Source organism: Phoxinus phoxinus (assembly GCF_949152265.1).
Source record: "Phoxinus phoxinus genome assembly, chromosome: 1".
NCBI classification, from domain to species: domain Eukaryota; kingdom Metazoa; phylum Chordata; class Actinopteri; order Cypriniformes; family Leuciscidae; genus Phoxinus; species Phoxinus phoxinus.
The window spans coordinates 43734123-43756240 of NC_136876.1; the positions used below are offsets into that span (position 1 = coordinate 43734123).

The following is a 22118-nucleotide window of genomic DNA, read 5'->3' on the forward strand; positions in this document are numbered from 1 at the left end:
AGTCGAGTCGGTGTTCGTTTCGCATGAATGGATTGTGAACACTCTTAATAGCAACTCATCACATTTCTATTTCAGGTTCTGTTTCAATTATCTTATCTATGTACAGTAGGCAGCGCACATCAAGCTCGCTAGGTTTGGGAACAGAGCTACAGTGTCTGTTAGCCGAGTCCCCTTAGCCACCACCAACCATGTTGTTATGCTATCCCAGAATGCACCGTTCTTGTTTTCGGTTGCCGTGCTGTAATATAATTAGAGTGTATTGGAAAACCTTGCAGACCAGGTGTCTTCGAGCTCCTTGGAGACCGTATCAGGTTTCATGGAAAACCTTGTGCTTATTCGAAAGAGCAATATATACATTTTAACAACTCAGGACTCATGAATATGTTGAAGGGTTAAGGGTTTTGGGATCTTAGGGGCCATTCACACAGGGCAGTGGAATAGGAGAAAAACGTGTTGAACAGTTGAAAATGTCAAAAGACGTTGGATGCGAGCGCAACCGTCAAAGATGTGCATCCCGTGCATGTTTAACCCTCATTCTTCCCTCGGGTCTGTAAAAAAATTGAAAAATTGAGTGTTCATCGGAGGGGTCCAAGACCCTAGGACGTTTGTCGCACTTGAACCATGAACATTTTAATGAATTCGAGGAGTTTTGTGGTTGAAGTTTAAAAAAAGTAACAAATCCTTCCCTCGTGGGTCAATTTGACACCCTTAGGAATGAATGGAATGCTTCAGTACACATAGAAAAACCTAAAAAATGCTCAAAATTCAAACTAAAAATGCTAAAACTTAACCAAAAAAAATATTTTAGAATGTCTACATGTGTATCTGAATGCATTCTGTAGAGAAACTGACTTTAGGACCCAGCGGAAAAGCTCATTTGCTCCAAATAGAGCTATAAAGGCCATTTAATGTCTAAACAAGTCATGAAATATCATGTTATATTGTTATTTTTTCCCACAAGAGGTCGGCAAAGCCACCCAATGTAAGATCTTTTGAGCTGAATTAAAAGGGTTATGCATGAAATTGAGTTATTTTGAATTTAAGTTGAAAGAATGTGAGGAATGTGCTTAAATTACTATTTATTTATTGGTAAAATCTAGTAATTTAAAGGTAAATAAAAGAAAAAATCGCTCCAAAAAATGCATTAAAAAAAAAGAAAACTTTAGCAAAATTAAATAAAATAAGCTTTCTGTTAAAAAATAATAATTAGTATAATTTTAGGGCTTCGGGGAAAGATATGTTACAAAGTGCGAGGGAAGGATGGAGTTTAAAATGGAAAAGCAATGGAAAATGAGTGGTCGTCACGTCTTATGTACAAAGGGCTATAGCTACAATCATCCAATTGGTGTTTCCGTCTGCATGCATTCAAAAATATTCAGGCCTAAATGTAAGATTTATTTATTTGAAGTGCATATATAACATGACGGGCTGGTTTAAACGAGCGGTGGAGACGTGTGGAGGATTAAGGCTTAACTTGACAGTGAATCTCGGAGTGTCTCCGCGCGTTGTATCTGGTCTAGAGATGAATGAGAGAGCTCTTCATCGGAATACCATTATCATAATCAACCATATGCCAGGAACAACAGGATACAAACCGCTCAAATGAGAACAGTGGAAGACGAGAAAGGCCCAAAGGATGTAAAAATGAGCACAAAATGGAAACAGACTACAGTCACTTTTTCCACATTAGGCTGTTTGAGCAGCTTTGAAATGCACTTATTGGCTGAGTGATTATGGAGACCAAAATTAATTTACATTTTCCCTTGACATCTTGGAAAAGGTTTTTATGTCGCTGTGCTAAGGAAATCGCAGTGAAATTATCAAAAGTTTTAATCTTTTATTTTATCCGTCGCTAATTTAATAGAGTGCAACAGTAGAGCTCCGGAAGTACAAACCTTATTCATTTTTGCCATAGAGATATTGATTTTTAGCAGTAACATAAACCTTTCGAGACAGACCAGCCATGAGCTCAGAGGTTGTTAATTCATTCTGTTGAAGCCATGAGTAAGCACAATTTTAACAATAAAAAATAATGACACGATTCACAGTGAAGAACTACACTACCCATAATCCTGAAGTGAGATTCAAGTGTGTGATCAAGTTGTACACTCTCAAACTACTTACCGTATTTTCCGGACTATAAGTCACACTTTTTTTCATAGTTTGGCTGGTCCTGCGACTTATAGTCAGGTGCGATTTATATATAACAATTAATTAAAGGGCACCTATTATGACATTTAAAATGTTCCTAATGTTGTTTAGGGAGTCCCCAACAACAGTTTTACGTGCATGCAATGTCAAAAAACACTTTTGTTTTCGTATAATATGCATTTATTTTTACCTGATTTGCTCACCGACTCCCAAATGATTCGTTCAATGACTCGTTTTTTCAAACCCCTCCTTTGCGCGACGCTAATCTGCGATTGGTCAGATGACCCAGCAGTGTTTACAGAGATAATACTTATTGTTTAACACGGAGTACAATGATGCTTTTATCAATTAAATCGTGTTATAATAATGATTATAGTCCACTGCTTTGTAGTTTGTAGTAAAAAACTAAAAATAAGATAAAGAATTTAATGTTATGTTAGCGAGCATAGCCCATCAGAGTTCATATTGTAAAAGCACAATCAGTCTTTGTTTGCATTAGCCCGATGCATAAACAAAACGTTTTTACAAAAAAAAAATGCAGTTACGTTGCTACGAGGTATTACTCTATTTTTTAAGACAACTCCGAAAACAACGACAAACACTTCACATATCTCAATACAATTTCCATTGAAGACCTAGAAGCTAAACGGTGCTTACACAACAAACAAAATAATTATTAAGCATGCTACATAAAACATAAAAGCAACAATTATTAATAACACTTACAGGTTGTGATACGGAGGAGGAAGCTGATGCAAATACACTTGGAACTGAACCTTCCTTCAATATCAGCCGGCTCACGAATCCAAGTTAGATTGCATTTAAAAAGCAATCGTCTTCAAAATGGCGCGAACAAAGCACAAGGCTCGGACTATACTTCTGTGGTATAGTTATATGAATTGTAGCCACTTAGTCTTCAAATGCTCCTCCTTGGGCAGATGAAAAAAGTTGGCTTTTGAGTCGCACTTCAGAACACAGCGTCTCGTCGCCATGATGTTTTCCAGTTTTCCCTGGCCTTGGAGCGCAATAAGTGGGCGTATCGTATTCAAATAACTTGACAAGTTGACGTCATCTAGTCAGAGAAAAAGCTTCGGTCTTCTAACGATTCATAAAAATGACTCAGAGTCGACTCTTACTTTTGAAAGACAATAACTTTATATACGGTGCACTTTCATATTTCAAACTTTGTAGGATGTTTTTGTTCACTTAGATCTATGTTACACACTACATGAAAGGTAAATTTCAAAATTCCATAATAGGTGCCCTTTAATACTGACTGAGATGAACCAAGAAAAAATATTACCGTCTACAGCCGCGAGAGGGCGCTCTAGTTGGAGGAGTTGTTCAGAAGCGACACCGAGGAAGAGTTCAGTGTATTCAGTGTTGTGGAGTGAGATCGGAAGCTTGGTGAACTTGCTTACCGGTAACTTGTTGGACTCGCTGGCTTATGTTAATTTAGCCTATTCAGCCTCCCAGGTATATGTTCTTTATGCTATTGTGCAGCTGAATAACTGTTAATGTGTTACGTTAACATACCGGACACCTATTCAGCCTGTTGTTCTGTGTGCTATTGTGCAGCTGAATAACTTGCCTTTCCAGATTAAATGTCTGTTCTTGGTCTTGGATTTTGTGAAATAAATTTCTAAATAACTGCGACTTATAGTCCAGTGCGACTTATACATGGTTTTTTTTCTCTTCATGACGCATTTTTTGACTGATACAACTTATAGTCCGGAAAATACTGTATATTTATTTATTACATGGCTTGGTTAAATTCTAATGTAGAATGCGGTCTGTTATTTCCTGATAACACACCGCTGCTAAGGATAACACACCGTTGCCATGACAAACAGAGCGTTGCCATGGACACAGTGTTCTTTAGCGGAAGCAATACAATCGTTTTTAAATCAATAAACTCCTTATTAAATCAATATGTTGTCAATTTATGGATTTATTTGGTAGGTAGCCATGTAATAAGCGGGTTAATGTATCGTATTCGCATCGGGGTCGTATTCGCTATAACAAACGCCTCGCTCTACATTATCCCTTACCTAATTACTTTGCGATAAACGGTTCAGTAGTTCATTCAGTTATGTCATTCACAATTTTTCCAGATCAAACTTTGTAATGTTTTATTTGAGCTGGTTGGTTTGGTTCATGTCTTTACTGGAGACGAGACTTTAATGGAGAATCGTTTCAAATCTCCTTGGAGAAAATAAATGGCAAAAAAATCCTGCTGGCACCGAGTCTGCAGAAAACATGGGGGTGTTCACTGCTCTGTACTGCCAAAAAAAAGACACTTGCACGATATTCCCTTTACACTAATTTCATTTTATTAGGATACATTCTGTAACCCATCATTATTAGAATCTCTGTGATGTCTTTTAATGTAGTGCGTGCTGAGGATACAGTGGATTAAAGTATGAAACAGACCCAAGTGTTTAAAAATGCACTTTCAAATTTAGCTTTTCAAATATATTAAAAAAGGACCAATTCTACTTTTTTACATGTTCAGCTGTCTTTAGTGCGTAAAGTTGCTGTTTGAGTATGAAAAAGCGAGAGTTACTCCAGTGGGAGTTACTCTCTATATCAGTGTCTCTGTAGTCTTGCGTTTTCTTCCGGGAACGAACACGTATTCCTCATTTAAATAATTCCCGACCAAGGCATATACGCAAAATAAAGGATCGGGGCCTGGTTAAGTTAGTTAGTAGTGTGTTAAAACTGGTGCGGGACATTTTCCAAACACGCTCGAAACGGTTGACCAATCACAGCACACGGATCCAGACGACCAATCAGAGCACAGTGTTTTCAGAAGGAGGGGCTTCATAGAGACAGGAACTAAACAGCGTTACTGACAGACTGGGGGGAGAGGAGCTGCAACAATGGAGAATATGGGAAATATAATGTGTTTTATTGAACATTCAAGCTTGAAAAACTTTTATATAGCCCAAAAACAACATCAAGACTTTGAAAAAGAGCATAATATGGCCTTTGTAACTTTAAAAGTTATATCAAATAACATTCAAATTATAATCAGGTACTTCAACATGTACTTTAGTTTGTTAGTCAACACATCAAAATAAGTGAACTTCTCTAACGCATGAAAATAGATCATTCAAATATTATGATTTAAAAATGTACTTTAAAGAATGTGCATAATGAACATAGGAACATAATGAACGCGTCTCTTAAGGTGCACTTAAGTGGCCGTTTATTTTATTATCTGCAAGTACAGCTTTTAAAAATATACTTTTAAGACTGGAAGTACACTACAAGTGCACATTAAATGCATGAATTTCCCAAATAATTATTACATATTCGGGTCTTCAGGGACATTCAACATCTGGCTCATATTCACCATCTCAAACATATTCTCAAAAATATTTTAACATCTTCAAAATCAATATTTTGATCGCCGACAGCTTCTTCACCAGATCCACCATCAGATGACAGTGACACTAATGTCTGATAGTGTTCAGTTCATGCTATGCTGTTAATCACGGAGTCATTTCAAGTTTTGCTGATAATATTTCCTATTCTTTTGTTTTCTGCCTGCTGTGACTATGAGTGAAACGTCACTTCTTCATTGTGTGTCAGACATCGCCACCTTGAGGAATAAAGATGAAAAATCTTCAGCGGAACGTCCCCTGGTGCTATTTTGCGGATTTAGAAAACAACTCCGCCACAGTCCAGAAAAAACTTAGTCTAAAGACAGTGGCGCATATTCAGAGGCTATTTTCAGGGCGCATGCTTGGCCATAATGTAGCGTGTGCACAACGCGCATACACTTTGCTTCTCTCATCTACAGCAGTTCATATTTTTACAAACCATACATAATTACAAGGAAAAATATTACCACACGAGGGAAATCATTGTGGTGTCCATAAAGATGTGAAAAAATAGGCATAAATATAGCTTACACATTTACCCAAATTATTCAGGCTAGTTGTAGTAATGACGGATCAAACCTGTTTGCTCAATAGTGGCAAGACACATCGGTATATAAGGACATCTGACAAAGTGGGCTGTCCGTCAAGAACCAGGAAACAAAAATCTGAAGACTGCGAAATCCCCTTTACCATCATGTAAATTGTGTGCGTTGGCAAACCCGCCGTTATAATAGCAATCCGCCATGGAACACGCGCGCCCGCTCTTAAAGGGAATGTGAGAGGACGCTCTGATTGGTTTATTGCACGTTCCGCCCAAACCTCACTTACGAGTAATGTAGCTACTTCAGACCAACACATTTTAGATTTGCGTCGGGTGCAAGAGTCATTTATCCGAGATCCGCCCACTAAGTTACTTGCGTTTCGCGTTTGATTCTTGCATTTCAGATCGTTAAAATAGGACCCTTTATAATTTTATTTTCTTCCTATGTTGTTAATAATCAATAGATTGAGGAATACTAAGAAGTAGGGCTGTAAACGATTAATCGCGATTAATCGAATCCAAAATAAAAGTTTGTGTTTACATAATATATGTGTGTATTGTGTACTGTATAATTACTTTTGTATATATAAATACACACACATGCATGTATATATTTAAGAAAAATGTGTTATTTATATATAAAATAGTTCTATTTATATATAATATAAATCATATAAAAATAGATATGCAGTATATAAATGCAAATATTTCTCAAATATATAGATGCATGTGTGTGTATTTATATATACAAAATAATTATACACAATACACACATATATTATGTAAACACAAACTTTTATTTTGGATTCGATTAATCGCGATTAATCATTTACAGCCCTACTAAGAAGGTTGATGTCTAACTTTAAAGAATGGATGAGGAGGAGGGTAGTGAGTGATGTCCCGGGTCCATAAAGACCCGAGGAATGCATTTAAGGGTTAGTAGCATAAAATGTAGCGAACTACTCTTTCAAAAGAGCTTGACTGTAGTTTAACTACTTGAAATGATGAGTAGCTTGTAGTTGCTTGAAAGTTGCTTGTCCAGGAGCACTAGTATGTAGACAGTAGCCGGCGAGGAGGCACGCTAGCTTTACACTCTAGCATTGCTTTGCAGGCTTACACCCAAAGGTTTTCACTTCTTCTCTTCTCCTCGACCCTTCGCCCTTCCCCCACTGCAACAGCACTTCCTCCAGCGTTACGTAACTCGGCCTCTATTGATCTCTATAGCGATTGCGGGAGCAATGCTTAATCTAATCAGGCAGCAGTGTGTTGGGTCTCCGAGGGGCTCGTGTGGGGAGGAGGACTGGGAGGCTATAAATCCAGCGAGGCAGAAAAGAGCTCATCATTACAGCACAACGCCAGGCTCATAAAACACACTCGTACTGAAGCGTGCAGTACACCAGATCTACTGAGAGCACGCATGTTCACGATCGTGGCTTCGACCTCTCGTGATGGATGTGGAAAATGAGTTCCTCGACTGAATAGAATTAACAGTCGCATTTTCCTGCATAGATATATTTATTATTTATTAATTGTTAGTGTTTGTTTTCCCCCCTACTTGTCTGTTGATTTCTTATATGCAGTGGAAATAAAGTATGCATACTTAAAGGGTTAGTTCACCCAAAAATGACAATTCTATCATCATTTATTCAGCCTCCTGTCGTTCCGAACCTGTATGACTTTCTTCTGTGGAACTAAAAAGAAGATATTTGGAAGAATGTGGGTAACCAAACAGTTGATGGGCCATTTTGATTGATAGTTAGTGTGATTATCTACACCTGTGTGAACTTGAGGAGAACTTATTTCAAATATGCACTAGGGGCTGTTTTACACTACACCGTTTTCAACTAAAAACGTAAAACTTTGTTATGCGTTTTGACCGTTCGTTTACACAACAACGGCGTTTTGAAAACGGGTTTCAAAGTGCAAGTTTTTGAAAACGGTTTCCGTGTAAACAACAAAAACGCGAGGTAACACTTTATAATAACTGCACACTATTAATAATTAGTTAAGCATTAGTAAACAGTTAATTTGTCATTTATAAAGCATTAATAGACAATAATAAGCAGTTTATAAATACAGTTAAAAATGCTTTATTCTTGATTTAAAAGCATATCTATAATGTGTTTAATAATTATATTTTCATATGTTATTAATGATCAATTTATAATTTCTAAATTAAGTACTGCATTATTTACAAACCAGTTATTTAAGAGTTGTCAGTGGTTCATAATATTACTTAGAAAGTGTATGTAAATGATTAATAAACTATTTAAATGTATATTCATACATCTTATTATTCAGACATATAGTAATAGTTACTTAGTGTGTTAGTAAAAGCTTTATTAACATGTATTTATACTGTAATTCATGGTTAATTCAGGTAGTTATAAAGCATTTAGTAGTGGTGAGTTAACTATTTTTGTGAGCTCATCTAAAGTGAGGACTATTTATGCACTGTAAAGCATTTACAAAGGAGATTTAAAGGCTGTTAATATTTCTATGTTCTGTATTACTGTGTTGTGTTTGTCTTTTTTTCTGTTTAGAAGACAAATGAGCCTTTAAATCTCCTTTGTAAATGCTTTACAAGGCATGAATAGTCCTCACTTTAGATGAGCTCACAAAAATAGTTAACTCACCACTACTAAATGCTTTATAACTACCTGCATTTACTACATTTACTAATACTTTCTAAGTGATCTTATGAATCACTGACAACTCTTAAATAACTGGTTTGTAAATAATGCTATACTTCATTTTGAAATTACAAATAGATATGCTTATAAATCAAGAATAAAGCATTTGTAGCTGTATTTATAAACTGCTTTTTAATGTAAATTAATGCTTTATAAATGATGAATTAACTGTTTACTAATGCTTAACTAATGATTAATAGCGTGCAGTTATTATAAAGTGTTACCAAACGCGAATCTCTGAAGCCGATGGCGTCATGCACATGCGTATTACGTGTTCAGTCTATAGTGTTTCATCGCCATCTAGTGGCCTGGCAGGAGAATACAGCGTTTTTAGTCGTTTTTCGCGGATCCGTGTGAATGGGGATCGTTTTGACAATGATGTCGTCTGTGCGCGGGAAAACTCAAAAGGAAAAACTTCTCCATTTTAAACAAACGCACCCTAAACATCACCATAAGCTTGTTTTGCATTTTGAGTACAGATTCGACTTGGGTTGCCAAATGTAACTCATCTCTGACGCATCTAACTTGTTTTCTCTTCTTTAGTGCTCTTTCCTGCCAAAGTTCTCCATCCACGTTGAGACAAAGTATGAAGACAACAAAGGCGTCAATGACAATGTATGTATACTGCATGAAGTGTGAATGTGTCTGTGTATGATTTCATCTTTTCTGGTCTTTTCTCAATTCTCTTTCATCTCTAAATCTGTTCTGTAGTCAAGTCACATTTATTCATAGCGCTTTTTACAATACAATGTAGTGAGAACCGTTGATCGGTAACTTGTATGTGGAATGAGATAACTGGGTAAGCCCAGTAGTTTCTCAGGGTGCAGAGCAATTCAATTCAATGAAACGCAATTAAACTTTTTAGGGTTGTGGATCTGTCCTTGTTTATCTATTAGCCTACTTTATGTATTACTTCTTTAATTAGATATGAATTCATTATTAAAGGGATAGTTCACCTTAAAATGAATATTCTTTCATCAGTTACTCAGTTCATAAGATGTCACTCACAAATCTCTTATGCATATTCACATACCTTTTATGGTGCGTTTTCTATTTATTTGTGGTGCTCAACAGCACCTGGTCTCTGTATACTGTTGCTGTTGGGCGGAAACAAAAGTTGATTTTGTGGCTTTATTCGGACCGAATGCAATGTTTGGATGGACATTTTGTTAGTCTTGAGACTTCCACGGAAGATATGTGTAATATTTAGACCACTATTATTGATGGCTATCAGGATGTGAAGAGTTTCAAACAGTATAACAAAAAGTGTTTATAATTATTATTATTTTTTTTGCCTACTCTACCTTTGACACTTTTCATTGGTTAAATATTTGCATAACCCGCAGACAGATGTAAAGGGTGACCAATAACGATTTAACTCATACAGGTTTTAAAGCGGTGGTTGATTATGATTTCACTTTTCTAACTTTAGTTAGTGTGTAATGTTGCAGTTTAAGCATAAACAACATCTGCAAAGTTACAACGCTCAAAGTTCAAAGCAAAGGGAGATATTTTATTTTAAAGAAATTGCTTTTTAATCAATGACTTGAAGATAACTACACATAAGCTATAAATTCATCAACTAACTATTCAGAAATGTTGTCTTCATGTTGTCACTTCTTCTTGAGTCTCTCCATCTTTCTGACTCCGGTTTGAACATAAAAGGCTAAAAGTTTTAGAAATGTTCAGTGTGTGTGTGTGTGAGGTAAAAGGACACAAGCTCTTGTAGCTCCGCCCCCTGTGCCGGGAGCAGCAGCTAATTTGCATTTAAAGGGACAGACACAAAAACAGTGCGTTTTTGCTCACCCTCAAAAAGTGACAATTTTAACATGTTATATAAAAATATCTGTGGGGTATTTTGAGCTAAAACTTCACATACACACTCTGGGGACATCAGAGACTTATTTTACATCTTGTGAAAAGGGCATTATACCACCTCTTTAAAGCTGCAGTCCGGCACTTTTTTGGGTTTAAAAATATAAAAAAAGACATTTTTGAAAAAAAACTTAACCAGCCAGTGTTCAAAACGATCTGCTTGCCTTACCTCGATTCAAAACGGTAAGCTTGTAATAATGATTTTAATTCCAGTGGTACTGGTGGATTTCCGCGGGAATTTCGAGCATGTCTTTGCGTCATTACGTCACTTCTGTACACATAGAGAAGGAGTCCCCGGCTAGCGTGTGTGGATGATGGTGGAGATTTAGCTTAGCACTTTGTATGGCGGATCCCGAAAGTTTAAAGCGACAATCACCAGTGACAACTGGAGATTCACCAGTTGTAAAACCCAAAGACTTCGGACTTCAGAGTGGCTACAGAAAAAAAAATATTTTTCACGTTTTGACGTGATATAAGCAATCGTTAGATTTAATCAGCATGATATAGCTACTGCAATGCTTCCCCCCACCCCCCGAATTTGGTCAGAACAAACGTGAATGTTACTTACTTGTTCAGATGACATTTTCCGATGAAAATTCTAATGTTGACCCTTTCAAAAAGTATACTCTGAGATTGCTGATGACAGTACAGTATCCACAGCGACGCGACAGCGACAGGTTCCCCTCGATACATAGTGTTCATCCGCGCTGTTTCATGCCGATTTACTACCCACGCACAGTTAATAATTCCGCGAATAACTGCAATTGCAGATTTCTAACAGAGATGGCGACAAAGAGGAAAAACGACGGACTGCAGCTTTAAACAAAGGGTTCAGAAAATGATGACAGAAATCTTCAGAATTATTTTGATTGCGCAATTCTGTTCATATTTACTGGAACACACACAAGCCAAAAATCGCTGGTGATTTCAGATGGGATTTGCCCTCTTGGACAGAGTTCTGTGTAAGTTTGACTTTTTTGCAGAAACGCTGGCCTGCAGTCAGTCGGAGAGCTTGTTCCAGGCGTCTGTTACTGTCCGTCTGAGCCGTTGCTGCACTGCCAGCGAGTCTCCGCACACACACGCTCACTCGCTCTTGGAAAGAATTTCTCTTCGTTTTCTTCCTTTGCTCTCGGCATCGAGTGACGCTTTTATCCTCTGCCCCAAACGAGAGCTTTTTAAGATCACTCGCTGCAGGTGGATAGTTCTTCCTCTCCTGTGATCGGTTTGAGGCGTGCGTGTTTTTGAAGATCTAACATTTGCAAATGACGTGCTTGAACTTACAGTGATTAAATGCACCGCTGACAGGGTTTTTCGTGTGTTTACCGAGTACTGGGATGAGGTAGTGACAGCCAACGTTGTTCTCCAGTATTGCACTACCGAGAATATATCTTGGAATACAGTGAGTTGGACTGGAAAACAAATGAAAAACGAGACTAATGATTGATGGCAGACAAAATGATTGACTGAAAGATGAACGTGCCCGTGGCACCGTGAAGGAGAGGTGTAGGAGCAGGGCAGCATCTGGTGGGGGGGGGGGGGGGGGGGGGGGGGGGGGGGGGGGGGGGATCGTGGGGTGCTGGATGGTCCGCCTCAGGCCTGTTTTCGGCATCGACAGGTGAGAAATAACAGAGCGCCGCATTCTTTCTCCATCCGTGCTGAGATGCCAACACTTCTTTAGTAACTGCGGCTGGCGGGCAGGAATCTCATTCGATTAGCCTTGTCCATGGTGCTGAAATCAACACATGAGGGTCAGACCGATGCCGAATGACATATCACACACAACACTGTGAAAACATTAAAATGAATGGTTTTATTTCAGCATCATTATGTACTATTGCAGCGATGAAAGCTATACAGGTTTTCCTGCCTCAATTCTCTATATCCTGCACCATTAATCCGTCTATTTGAACAAGATGGCCGGTTCCCGCTGAGGAGAGGCCGCATGATGCTAGTGTTTCTGAGGGTGTGGGCAGTGTTAGAATGGCTCCATATCACTTTGAATTTTCAGCTAAAAGCCTTTCAATTTCATCGGACCACAAAATCTTTTCCTACATCACAGATGGATCCATTTTGACCTGATACAAATGTGCTTCCACATGGCTATTTTAAAGTAATTGCTTCTGTTGAGCCTCCCGTCCTGTGCAAGCAGTTCTTTAGGTGCAGGTGGTTGGAGGGAAAGGGGATGACAAATAAGAGAGATTTGAGATGACAGGTTGCCTACCTGTCTATAGTTCATATTTCAACATGTTTCCATCGATTTCATACATTTTAGTCTGGCACCAGTTCAACTAGTACAATAGTTTCTGCACCAATAACATGCTAATTATTATAAATGGGAATAGGCCTACGTGTCTTACCTTAAAAATCTTCATATCGCGTTCTTCTTCTTCCGAGGTAAATCCCGTGTAAACTCACAGCGTGTCTTCCAAACTCGATGAAAATCAGATAAATTATGAAGTTTCGAAAAGCAGAAAATTTTGTTTTTATTATGAGTGTACACAAATAAAAGTAGATATTTAACAATCGACAGTCATTTGAGTCTCTTGTGCACTGGTAAGAAAAAAAGCGAGTCAATCACGCCGGCGCGATTGCCGACCCCAGAGGGTTAAGCTGCTGTGAGATATTTCTACACCACTAGTGGAACCAAACCGAACTGGATCTGTGGCAGAGGACTCATAACTGAAGATTCATACCCTGAGAACAGTTCACTACTTTTTTACTTTGATTTTCTATGTAAATATGCGCTAGACGGATGTGTTTGACCATTGCGCTCACATCTTTTGCAGTGACGCCATTCTAAAAACACTCAAGTGCTCAAGATATACTTTTTAACGTGTCTTTAGACCTGGCTGTTTGTGTGTTTGTCCCCATTCCACTCTCTGTGTGTCATGTTTTTCAGTGCAAAAACATGATACATGGACAGCGGCTATGTTTCCATCCAAAGTTGCGAATTTGATTTATTCCCAAAATTGGAGTATCACATAAAACATTTGAGAATAAAGCACCATTTCCATCTCATGTCTTCAAGAGATTTAATCGTTAAAGTTATTTAATCACGTCCACTGTTGAGGCACAGTCACATGAGGTTTTTATTCGAGGGATTTATTCTGTAAATGTATTTCCATTGTAGTGTCGTCTTATGGGCTTAAATTCTGCATTATTAGAATTTATGCGCATCTTGGCGCTTCCATCCAGCGGTTCTTTTTTTTTTTTATGCAATATTCCAAAATGCTCATAAAAATAGGTGGATGGAAACATAGTTAGTGAAAAACTATACACCTCACAGGTGAAACTCGAAAAAATTTAATATCGTGCAAAAGTTCATTTATTTTAGTAATTCAACTTAAAAGGTGAAATTAATATATTATATAGACTCATTATATGCAAAGTGAGATATTTCAAGCCTTTATTTGTTATCATTTTGATGATTATGGATTACAGTTTATGAAAACCTTTTTACAATATTCTAATTTTGAATTTGGGGTTTTCATAAGCTGTAAACCATAATCATCAAAATTATAACAAATAAAGGCTTGAAATATCTCACTTTGCATGTAATGAGTCTATATAATATATTAGTTTCAGCTTTTAAGAATTCAATTACAGAACCATGGTCATTTCTATTTCGGGAAGACTTTCCACTAGACGCTGGGAAATGGATGAAGGGATTTGCTCCCGTTCGGACACACAGGCAGCAGTGAAGTCCGGCACTAATGTTGGTGAAGGTGTTCAGTGGGGTCCAGGTGTGGACTGTGCAGACGGGTCAAGTTCTTCCACACCACACTCAATAAACCATTTCTTTATGGACCTTGCTTTTTTTCTTCTTAATCGACGGGTAGCACTTTGCAGTCTTCAGTGAGGAGATATTTGAACCCACCCCCTCATTTGCCTCTTGTCGTTGTGCACCTGCAGAACTGTAAGAGGAGAAAACACAAATCCTTGATCTGTATTCCGCCTATTCATTGGCGTGAGAGGCTATTTCTGATTTTTTAAATATTTTTTCCCCTACATTTGAGCCATGTTGGCTTCTTTGAAGTTTAAAGCGTGCACTCCAGCACGCATTAGTCTGCGTTGAAGCAGGAGTCTACTTTAATGTTGCCTATCAACACCATTGGGAGTCTTTAGAGTTTGTTGTAGATTCGTTCTCCGGCTTTGATAAACAAGCGTGTCCGAGTTTCGTGCTTCGACTCCGTGATTGGCCACATCTCAGAAATTACGGTTGGTATATATTAGAGCCATCATTCAAGTCCTTTTCAAATTTCCCTTTTCTGTCTTCCTCCCCATCTCTCTTGATAAGGTCCACCATAGCTTGTTTTGTAAAATATTCAGCAACTCTTGTCATGTCACCCCCTTTTTTTTTTATTCTTTGTTTTTACAATTTCAGGACATCCATTCCTTGCTCTCACAGCGAGTGCACTCTCCTTTTGTGTCTACATTTTTAAATAAAGAGGTTTTATACATTTCTCTCCATGTCATCCATGAAGCTTATGTCACTCGGATGCGAAAAGAATTACAATGTAATTGGCAAAGCCACACAAGTGACAGACAACAGGAGAGCCGTTCTCGCACCTGAAAGCTCCTGATCCTTTGAAGCAAAGCGCTCTCGCCCATTAGTGTCTTTGTTCGGCTGCAAGCACTGATGAGTGGCAGCCCATGCAATGAACGCACTCGCTGACAGTGACTCGCGTGCGGACCGAGAGCTCCTTCCTGTGGAGAGCATCGGGTCTGCAGCTGTAGAAGTGCTGGAGGATTCCTGGGTCTCTCTTTACTATTACCCACAACAGCGAGACTTAAAGTTACAGGTGCAACTTGAAAAAAATGTATATGGTGCAAAAGTTCATTTATTTCAGTAATTCAACTTAAAAGGTGAAACTAATATATTATATAGACTCATTACATGCAAAGTGAGATATTTCAAGCCTTTGTTTGTTATAATTTATGATTATGGATTACAGCTTTTGAAAACCTTTTCACAATATTCCCGTTTTGAATTTTAGGTTTTCATAAGCTGTAAGCCATAATCATCCAAATTATAACAAATAAAGGCTTGAAATATCTCACTTTGCATGTAATGAGTCTATATAATATATTAGTTTCACCTTTTAAGTTGAATTACTGAAATAAATGAACTTTTGCACCATATTCTAATTTTTCGAGTTTCGAAACGAAAGAGCGAGAGCGAGATTTGATGCAGCAAAGCAACCGGACGTCATTCACTGGCAGTAAGAATCAAAGATTGTGATGTGGCAAAGATGAGCTGCTAAGGTTGGAATACGCCATTATTTAAAAAATTTGAATACATTTTAAAACACTAGGGGGCAGATTTACTAAACAGGGCAAATTAGTGTGAGAGCGCAATCCTAAAACAACACCGATGGGAGTGTGAAAGCTCTGCACTTGATCTACTGACGACACGCAAATTAAAGTACACAGACGCAGTCAGATCATTTCCGTTATAATGACCGACGCAATCGACCAGGTAGCGTCTGGTTTAAGACGTGCTTTTTTTGGGCGGTAAATAATGGCGCAAAAACCAGTGCATTGACGAGCGAAAACCTTAATAATTCACCTTGCGTGATTCATTTAAATACTCTCCTCCTATAGATTTTGCGCCTGAAAGGGAAACTCCTACAAATGCATATGCAATAAGGTCAGAGGTCAAAAATAACCTTTTCAGCGCTAATTTTTCACTGCGTGTCTTTAGTCAATCCTAACAGTAGTTTTGTAACGGCAAAGTTTAGTGTAAATTATACACTAAACGACACACATTACCAGACTAGTAATTCCGAAAACAACAAACCCAATGAGAAATATGCACCTTTTACTCGCTGCATGATAAATAAAAACAGTATGTGTTCTAAAATCATGTTTGAATATTCTCCAAATGCATGCAAAATAATCTGCTCATCATATACTAATCGATTTTCTGCCCAAAATCTGCAGACTCCCTCTGACTTTTGGCATCTAAAGCGTCCATTCCTCCAGACTGTAAATCGGGGACAAATCTGGCCAAAAGTCATGTAGTGTAGTCCAGCCTTGATGCACAGTATGCTAACTACCAATGGGAGAGCAGATAGTGGAGCTCATGTGATCTGCTGTCTGAAACCAGAAACTAGTGTCACGTAGCCAGATCTTTGACACACGGCAGCTTATACTGGTCAACATCTGCCTGCCCAAGACTGGTTGCCCACTGAAGCTAAGCAGGGTTGAGCCTGGTTAGTACCTGGATGGGAGATCTCCTGAGAAAACCAGGTGTCTGCTGGAAGAGGTGTTAGTGAGGCCAGCAGGGGGCGCTCACCCTGTGGGCTGTGTGGGTCCTAACGCCCCAGTATAGTGACGGGACACTATACTGTCAAAGAGCACCGTCCTTCGGATGAGACGTTAAACCGAGGTCCTGACTCTCTGTGGTCATAAAAAATCAGACTGTAACCCCGACTGTTTAAAGTCCCTTGTAGTCAATAATCATATCCCTTAAAACTCATCTTTGATCACCAAAATGACATATTTAAAAGTTTTTTCCTGTGAAATGTTTTTCTTCATGTCTTAAAACGGCTTGAATGTAACTCTACACCCTTGCTTCATTTAGTATACGCGGTTCTATGAATATGCAAATGAGCCCCGCCTCCACTCACTCACAGCAGCTCAGAGATCTGAGGTAAACGCTGCACACTGGTCTTTACAATGACACATAATGGTAATATGATTAGCCATTTGCTTGACTATGTTATCAAACGACTAATAATGTGTTGCTAATGTTAATGTCTGATTGGTTACAAGGTAGTTTGTGACGTCAGAAACACCAGCGATTTCAAACTGTGTTTTTGAGACTGTCTTTGGTTCACTGCAGTTTTAAAGAGAAAATACTCAGCAACGGTGTCGACTTATGCATTTGCACATGGCTTGTCTTAAAGCTTATTAAAAACACCACATAGACACATAAACAACATTAAAAGCTTGACTTTAAATTTGTATCAGACTCCCGGACTGTGGGTGTCTTGTGGACTTGTGATGTCTGAGAATAGCAACTAATAACACAGCAACTTTGCGACCTTCAGTTAATCTGTTCGTCTACAACACGTGAATGCAATGAGCCACAACGACGAGATGTTTTATTGGTTGCTTGGTTTCTAATTCCACTCAAAGTGAAATCTCATCCGCTCCACATACCTGTATTTCACACATCAAATATGTTCAGGTTGTGCTGCATCTGGCATCATAGTTGCTTTCAGTGTGGACAGATGAAGGAAACTTATCTGGTTAAACTAAAGGGATGGTTCGGAGTAATTTTTGGCTCGAGGTCATGGTACATGGTACACATGGTACCCCTTTAAGGTTGAGTTGGAGCATCCCGACATCTTTAAAGCTGGTATTTTTTGTTTCTCACTAATTGTCTTTCTAAACACCTCTCATTGTCCTCTAGATCTTTGATACGGAGCTCAGAGAGGAAGAAACGGAGGTGTGTTTTATTGACATCGCCTACGACGAGATACCGGAGCGCTACTACAAGGAGTCCGAGGTGAGATATTTCTTTAATAATCCACATAAATCTATAATCATTAAAGGCACACCGCGGACTTTGTGACCTAAAGATTTGAAGCATACGAGTTATTTTAAATGATTCCCCAGGCCAATATACAGCGCTTGACACTATCAATGCTCCGAGCGGGGCTGCCCTCTTGAAATACCGCCTATGTAAGTTTGGAGAAGACACACCGTCTTTGGCCAGGTCATGTGACCTGGAGAACGAATCACTTTACGACCATCACGTGACCACAAGCTCTGATATACTCAAGGAGCTAACACTTTTGCTATTATTTTTCCGCCTGCTCGACTCCTGGCCATGGCTGAGGCAAGGAAAAAGTGTAAAACTGCTTCTGAGGCGGCAAAAAAGAGAAAACGCGAGAGGGATCGTGGATGTCTTCTTGACTTTTGCGACAGTGCGGCGGCGCTTGTGGCCTCTAGGGGCGCTCGACGTGAAAGTTACAGGTCTAGCGCCCCTAGTGGCCAAAAAGTTCCGCGGTGTGCCTTTAAATTAATTATAAAAGATTTATAAGCAATAAAAATGTACATATTTCCCTCTAAAGTGCTCCTCCATCTTTCATATTCACATCCAATATTTTTTTCACTGACCTCTATGATTTATTTATTCGAGCTCGGTTGATATGGTATTTAGTGCTGATGGGATTTTGTTTGGAAGAAACAGGGGAGTGCTTCTCCCACATAGAAGAAAACAAAGGAGTATGGGTTATTTTTAAGCCAATCCTGAATTATTAAAGAGGCCCTGTTGAGATCTCCACTGGATACACGCAGGACTCAGAATCACCTCTCCACTGTACCGCTGCAGTAATTCATTTTCATATTCGGTCTCTCTCCTCGTGCAGAGGTGAGCTTAGACAGATGAGAGCAGCGCGGTGTTATCTTTCTCTGGCAGGAGCTTGCTGCTATCTGAGGATCCAGGCCAGCAGTGCTTCTGTTTGAAGAGGGAAAAAAAGAAAAAGAAAAGCTGAGGTGGAATTAGATGTGGAAGGGAAAAGAACAGCTGCCATTCTGGGACTGACAAGTGTGATCACTCTAGTCCTCATTTAGACTAATAAAATCACTTGTGTCACGGAAAACAACCTTAGCATTATGTCCTGATGTGGCACAGTGCAACAAAGCAAGAAATGTTAAAGGAACACGACGACTTTTTGGGACTTTAGCTTACACACTGTATCCCCCAGAGTTAGATAAGTCCATACATACCTTTTTCATCTCCGTGCGTGCCGTAACTCTGTCTGACGCACCCACCGCTAGTCTAGCTTAGCACAAAGACTGGAGGTTAATGGCTCCAGCTAGCATACTGGTCCCAATGAGTGACAAAATAACGCTAACATTTTTCTATTTACATGTTGTGATTTGTATTTGTCACAGCGTGTACAAATTAGGGCTTTGACCCAAAAATCATATTCGAAGTTCGTTTGTTTATTAATATTCTAATATTTATTAACAATATTTTGACCATTAAATGCCTTCAGTAAGACCTATATTGGTATCAAACTTAAGTTGTATAATGTTCTGTTCACCAGAGGGCAGTGTATCTGCCAATGTCAATAGGCAGGCAATGATTTTTTCAGAAGAAAAACACACTGTCACGACTTTTTTAAAAATGTTATTAAACATCAGACCCTGGATTAAACACACACAGTATGCTTTCGACAGATTTCGAACTCCTCGTCAGTTGTGGTTGTTGTAGGCGTTGGCGCGGCCATTGTTTTGGTATACAAAATAGGCGCTAACCGGGACGCTAACGTCACCTACAGGAGCCCAGATAATGAGCTCGCGATTCACAACTTCACCAGGCGTGAAAAAGCCTCGGAATCTGAATTGAAAACAACGTTTACAAGCTAACACATTTACAAAAAATAATGCCCATAACAGGTTTGACTATTAAAGGCTGTCTAATATTCGTTTGAATAGCATTATTTTTTTAAATATTCAAATTATATTCGAATAACGAAGCTCAGAGTCAAAGCCCTAGTACAAATAAGCAGTATGCTAGCTGGAGCCATCTACCTCCAGTCTTTGTGCTAAGCTAGGCTAGCGGTGGGTGCGTCAGACAGAGTTACGGGACGCACGGAGATAAGAAGGGTATGTACTATGGACTTATCTAACTCTGGGGGATACGGTGAATAAGCTAAAGTCCCAAAAAGTCGGCGTGTTCCTTTAATCTTGTCAATGTTTATTTTGTCAAAATAAACAAAAATGCATGCCATTATGTGAACGGATTGAATGGAATATGAAGAGAAAAAAATAACATTGCAAAATATCAACAGCGCACTAACAATGGTTTAATTAAACAGAAGAAATATTTTGCGAGAAGTGATTCAAATAATCTAATCATAGTATGTTGGGGTAATTAAATAGTAAATTAGCCACTTTAGCTGAAAGAGCTAAACACCAGCAAACTGAACCGCATCTGGTTAAGACATGGCATTAAACTGACAGTGTAATGCACCCTCAATGCATTGCAAGGTATAATTCAATTGTCATAGATGAGTTTTAACGGAGTATGACTAAAGGTGTATTTTAAGGGGATAAGAAGTGCCACCCACCATGGTTCCCCCAGCAGTCCTGCAGAGATCTCAACAGTCCTGTGTTGCTGAACTGCCTTTTTTGTGGATCTGAGTCAAAGACAGAAAAGCTCTCACTCTGGGGAAGTTCCAGCTGGCATTTGTGTGGCCTTTCAAGGACACTGCGGGAAGGGGACACTATTTGTTGGGTCGTTCCAAACAAAAGTGAGCAACCGAGTCCTTTCACAAAGGTCCCTTTCCCTCCGCTGTAAGCCCAAAGTATACTTAGTTTTTTTACACGTAGGCTACGTTATGCGTATACGGATAGTGCGAATGATGCACATTTCATCAACTGCATAATGTACACGTGCTAATTTATGGAAGCGTGTTTCCACCCCAGAATAAAACATTTTAAAAGATAATTGCGACTTTTTATCTCACAATTGCGAGTTTACATCTCGCAATCCTGACTGTATTTCTCACAATTGCGAGATTTAAAGGCAGAATTGCGTGATATAGTTGCAATTCTGACTTTATAACACGCAATTGCGAGTTTATATCACGCAATTCTGTCATCTTTTCTCAGAATTGCGAGATATAAAAGTCCAATTGAAAGAAGAAAAATAATTTATATCTCACAATTCTGACTTTATAACTTACAAAATCGCAATTCTGAGTAAAGATGACAGAATTGTGAGATATAAACTCGCAGTTGCGAGTTATAAAGTCCAATTCTAAGAAGAAGAAAAAAGACTGACTTTTTTCCTCAGAATTGTGAATTTATATCTCACAATTATGACTTCATAACAGGCAATTGTGTGTTATAAAGTCAGAACTGCATGATATAAAGTTGCAATTTTGTGTTATAGAGTTGCAATTGTGTGTTAAAGTCAGAATTGTGATATAAAGTTGCAATTGTGTGTTATAAAGTCAGAATTGTGAGATAAAAATGTGTTGTATTCTGTGGCGGAAACAAGCTTCCATACTAATTAGTTTGTCCACAAGGTGGCAACCCTAACCCGGCTCGTTGTTTCACCGTCGAAAAAGAAACAGAAAATATCAACAAACTACTGTAAACTGCAACAACAATAGGCGCAAACGGTGACCTGCGTTTGTGTTAAGTGATACGCACAACCTTAGTGTAAACGAGTACAAAGACATTTTTATCAGTCATAACTTCTGGAGAGAAGTAGTGCAGACACTGAACAAGAATGAAACTTTCTAGTGCTATAAAATTAAATTTACTTTGAAAGGCTACACATTTGGCTAGACGCATACGCTAGCATTCACATCCAAACTGAAGTATACTTTAGGCTTACGTGCGTTAGTCATGGTCAATTGAAGGAATTATTTGTGCCGTTTATGCTAAGACAATTATTTTTATTTTTTTTACATTAGTCACATTGCATTAACAGCTCAG

At 38.6% G+C, this 22118-nt stretch overlaps 1 protein-coding gene across 2 annotated transcripts in view; it reads left to right on the plus strand.

Annotated features, from left to right (window-relative positions):
- pitpnc1a (phosphatidylinositol transfer protein cytoplasmic 1a) overlaps positions 1-22118 on the plus strand; it is a 112328-nt gene that overhangs the window by 83500 nt on the left and 6710 nt on the right. For both annotated transcript variants that reach the window (XM_079624005.1, XM_079624004.1), the window contains 2 exons: positions 9318-9389; positions 18070-18165. In XM_079624005.1, the coding sequence (XP_079480131.1) occupies positions 9318-9389; positions 18070-18165 (168 nt within the window). The remainder of the gene's footprint in view (positions 1-9317; positions 9390-18069; positions 18166-22118) is intronic.